At 38.7% G+C, this 4,624-nt stretch overlaps 1 protein-coding gene across 1 annotated transcript; it reads left to right on the top strand.

Annotated features, from left to right (window-relative positions):
* On the top strand, nucleotides 1-672 carry LOC114290144 (uncharacterized). The gene has a single exon (XM_028234026.2). It carries the CDS (start codon nucleotides 1-3, stop codon nucleotides 670-672), a length of 672 nt encoding a protein of 223 aa, XP_028089827.2.
* The last annotated feature ends 3,952 nt before the right edge of the window (nucleotides 673-4,624 follow it).

Here is a 4,624-nt window from a genome sequence, read left to right as displayed (position 1 = left end):
ATGGGGACTCCTGATTTTTGTCCGTTGCCACTGTACCTTAACTTATCATCCATGAAGATGCTTGTGTGGAATTGTCGTGGAGCTGGTAATAGTGTTTTCAAGCGCACCTTGCGTGACCTTTTGAAGAGCCATAACCCTTCCATTATTGTTCTTATAGAGACTAAGGTTCAACTCAGTTCTATGGGCCTTTTTTTCAACAATCTTGGTTTTGCTGCTTCTACTTTTGTTGACCCAGTGGGTAAGTGTGGAGGTATATGGCTCATTTGGGACCCATTCAAAGTGATTGTTTTGGCTCTGGATGCTAACCCCCAAGTTATCTACGTGAAAATTAAGCGTGACCATTTCCCTAATTGGATTCTTTCGGTAGTGTACGCTAGACCCAATCCTACAAAGCGTGATACTCTGTGGGAGAATTTAGAATCCATGGAGGATAACATGTCTGAACCATGGCTGGCTGTAGGTGATTTTAACGATTTTGCTAGCCAAAATGAAAAAAGAAGTTTTGTGCCTTCACACAGTCATGCTAGGACCAGGAAATTTGCTGCCAGGTTAAACATGTGTAATCTCATGGATTTGGGCTGCTCTGGTCCTCATCTCACCTGGTCCAATGGGCGTCAGGGTATGGCTAACACTCTTGAAAGATTAGATCGTGTTGCTTGCAATACTGAATGAAGAGTTCTTTTTCAAGAAAAGGGCAGTTAGAAATCTCCTCCGAACTTATTTTGACCATTGCCCTCTGATTGTTTTTACTAAAGATACATATCTTCCTAACCCCTCTCTTAGACCTTTTAGAATGGAGGCTGCTTGGTTTCTTGATAACAGTTTTAAATCTTTGGTCCAAGAATCTTGGCAAGAAACTAACAATTCTATTCTTGAAGCCATCCCTTGTATTTCCTTTAAAGCTTCTTCTTGGAACAAATCTGTTTTTGGTAACATTTTTTGTAAAAAGAGATGGCTTCTAGGTAGAATTGAAGGTATTCAAAAGGCTCAATCTTGTAAGTTCTCCAATAATCTCTTTATTCTTGAAAAAGAGCTTGTGAGAGAATATAACAATGTTTTGTATCAAGAGGAGTTACATTGGTTTCAAAAGTCTAGAGCTAAGTGGATTACTATAGGAGAAAGGAATACCAGGTTTTTCCATGTTTCGACTTTAGCTCAAAGAAGGAACTTGAGGGTGGTTACCCCCAAGGATGAGAATGGTTGTTGGATTTCTAACCCTATTGACCTGAAACAACATGTGGGTAATCACTTTGAGGGTATGTTCACTTCTCCCTCCTTGGTGGAAGGAGAGGTGTGGAACTGTGATTCTATGACCTCTTTCTTGACTGAAAAGAATGCTGATTTGTGTAAACCTCTTTCTAGTGAGGAGATCTGGAAAGCCATGAAATCTATTAAAGGGTTCAAAGCCCCTGGGTGTGATAGTATTCACGCAATTTTTTATCACTCGTATTGGGATATTATGGGCACTTCTGTGTGTAACTTCATCAAGTCCTGTTTTAGCTCTCGTGGTGTCCCTCCAGAAATTAATACCTTTATTCCCAAAGTTGAACACCCTGAAACCATTAAACAATTTAGACCTATTAGTTTGTGCAATGTGTTGTATAAAACCCTCACCAAAGTTCTTGTGAATAGGCTTAGACCTCTCCTCGATAGAATTGTTAGCCCTAATCAAAATAGCTTTGTCCATGGCAGATCCACCAATGATAATATCATTATTGCCTAAGAAATTATCCATACCCTTAGATCCAAAAAAGGAAAAAGAGGGGAGATGATTTTCAAAATAGACTTGGAGAAAGCCTATGATAATGTGTCTTGGTCATTCATTTGTGAAACCTTGATGGAACTTAATCTTAACTTGCATTGGGTGGAGTTGATCATGAATTGTGTTACATTTGTGAATTCCACTATTCCTTGGAATGGGGAACAGATTTGTGATTTTCATCCGAGGAAAGGACTCTACCAGGGTGACCCCCTCTCCCCATATCTCTTTGTTTTATGTATGGCGCAACTTTCGAACTTGATTTCTTGATAAAGTCAATTGTGGTAATTGGAAAGGGATTAAAGCCTTCATTCGAGGCCTTGAAATTTCTCATTTATTTTTCGCAGATGACCTTTTGCTATTTGCGAAAGCTGATACCAAAAATTGTGATACCATTATGGAGGTCCTCAGCCAATTCAGTACATACTCAGGGCTAAGAGTGAATTTGGCTAAGTCCAAACTTTTTGTGTCTCCGAATCTGTGCAATTCTAAAGCTAGGAATTTGAGTGCTTTGTGTGGCATTCCTCTCGCCCAAGACCTGGGGAAATACCTTGGGATACCTCTTCTCCATAACAGAGTTTCTAGAGCTCATTTCTCTTTTATTTTTGATAAGCTTCAAGGGAAGCTCTCAAGTTGGAAAACGAATATGTTGTCTTTAGCCGGTAGAGCCACGCTTATTACTTCTGTGACAGCGGCTCTACCTACTTATACTATGCAGACCATGAAGTTGCCTATTAATGTGTGTAATGATCTGGACAGAATCAACCGTAACTTCCTTTGGGGAGTGGTCGGAAATTTGTAAAAAGTTCACTTGGTTAAGTGGAATACAGTGTGTTTGAGCAAAAACAAGGGTGGCTTGGTTATTAGAAAGGCTAAACACTACAATTCTGCCTTACTTGCTAAGTTGGGTTAAAAATTACTTAATGGTGGTAATTGTTTATGGACCAGAGTGCTCAAGGCCAAATACCTCCAAGAGGGTTCTCTTCTTGATTATTCTAGTAAGAGAATAACTTCCCACACTTGGAAGGGTATTCTTCAAACTAGAGAGACTTTGGTCAAAGGTTGTAAGTGGTGTATTGGGGATGGTAATCACATTTCTATTTGGTTTGATTGGGATGTAGAGAGAGTAATTTTGCATCACTCTTTCCCGAACCACCTCTTATCAATTCTGAAACTGTTAATACACTTTTGGATGAAGAAGGTGGTTGGGATATCGCTAAATTGAACTCTAAGCTTCCTAAGGAGGCAGTTGATCTTGCTGTTAGGGTTCACTTACCTAGTTTTGTTGCTTATCTGGATATTCTTCATTGGCATGGTTCTTGTTCGGGTGATTTTTCTACAGCTTCAGCTTATGAGCTAGTTGCCAATCATGGGATTGAAACTAGTAACTGGCTTTGGTTGTGGAAGTTGAAACTCCCCCAAAAGATTAAGGGCTTTGTGTGGCTTGTGTTGCATGGCAAGATCCTCTCAAACAGCCTCTGTGTTAAGAGAGGGTTGTCTGAATCTGCTGCGTACAGCAGATGTGGTAACCTATGGGAGGATATTGATCATATCTTTAGAGACTGCCCTAAAGCAGTTGATATTTGGAGAAATTTGGGTTGTTTGGAGTGACTATATAAGGATCAACATGTTCCTTTAATTTTTTGGTTGGAATCAAATCTTCGGAAAAAACTCTCTCCTATTTGGGATCCTACTCTTTTTGTTTCTACTATTTGGCAAATTTGGAAAGACCGGAATAATTTTTTTTTTGAAAATGTTGAACTCCTTTGGGATCAAAGTATTTTACTTTTACGTAGATATGCATCTGATATAAAGGATACCTTTAGATCTACTATTCTTCATCCTAGTAATTGTGGTGTGATCATTAACTGGTGTCCTCCATGGGTAGGTAAACTGAAGTTGAATACTGATGGCAGCACAAATTGTAACTCCCTTAAAATATTATATAATCCCCACATCTAACAGTTTTATATACATGATAGATAAATCACATTTCCATGCATACATCAGAGTTAATATTACAAAGAGTATTTCATATAAGTTACAAATGTTTACACAAATAATAGAACGCCCTGCGGGCTTACATCTTTCCAAGTTGTTACTTGGTTACACAAAAGAAGAGTTCTAACTCTTTTACAAATGAAGCCCTAGGCTCGCATTTACATGTAACCAACAAAACAAATAACAAAGCAGAGTCTTCAACTCCTAAGGTTCCCAAGCAAAGATCTTGGAGGCGGCACGTCTCCTGTACCTGAAAATGGTGTCCCAAGAAGGGTGAGCCAAAGCCCAGTAGAGATATGTTAAACCCAACATGAGAAAAAACTAAAACATTAACATTCGACAAATGGTTAACACTTGTAAACCAACTCACACCCTTCCCATAGCCCAACAACAATTTCATCCATGTTTCAGTCCACTTCCCTTCACTTATCCAATCCAATTCCTAAATATGGTCCATTATCTAACCAAACGATTTAAATAAGACTGCAACTCATCTTATTAACACTTCCGTCATCCACAATTCTAAATGAGACTACAACTCATGTGATTAACATTTCAATTATCACCGGTTCATAATGAGACTACAACTCATGTAATTAACATTTCAATTGTCAACTTCATTCATGTACTTCAATTTACAAGGTTTCAGGACTTACACCCTGGACACTCCGGCCAACTTAATTCTCTATGGAGTCCATCCCCTATCTTCTCCCAAATAATGGAGTGCATCCCCTATCTCCTCCCAAACAAACATACATATACAATGTATTAAAGCATATAATCACACGTATGGAGTATATCCCCTATCTCCTTCCAAACAAAGGTACATATACAATGTATTAAAGCAAATAAACACATATATAG

This window comes from Camellia sinensis, chromosome 4, assembly GCF_055761805.1.
Source record: "Camellia sinensis isolate YWXY chromosome 4, ASM5576180v1, whole genome shotgun sequence".
NCBI classification, from domain to species: domain Eukaryota; kingdom Viridiplantae; phylum Streptophyta; class Magnoliopsida; order Ericales; family Theaceae; genus Camellia; species Camellia sinensis.
Note: the sequence above shows the minus strand (reverse complement) of the source record. Positions and strands in the feature narration are given on the sequence as shown.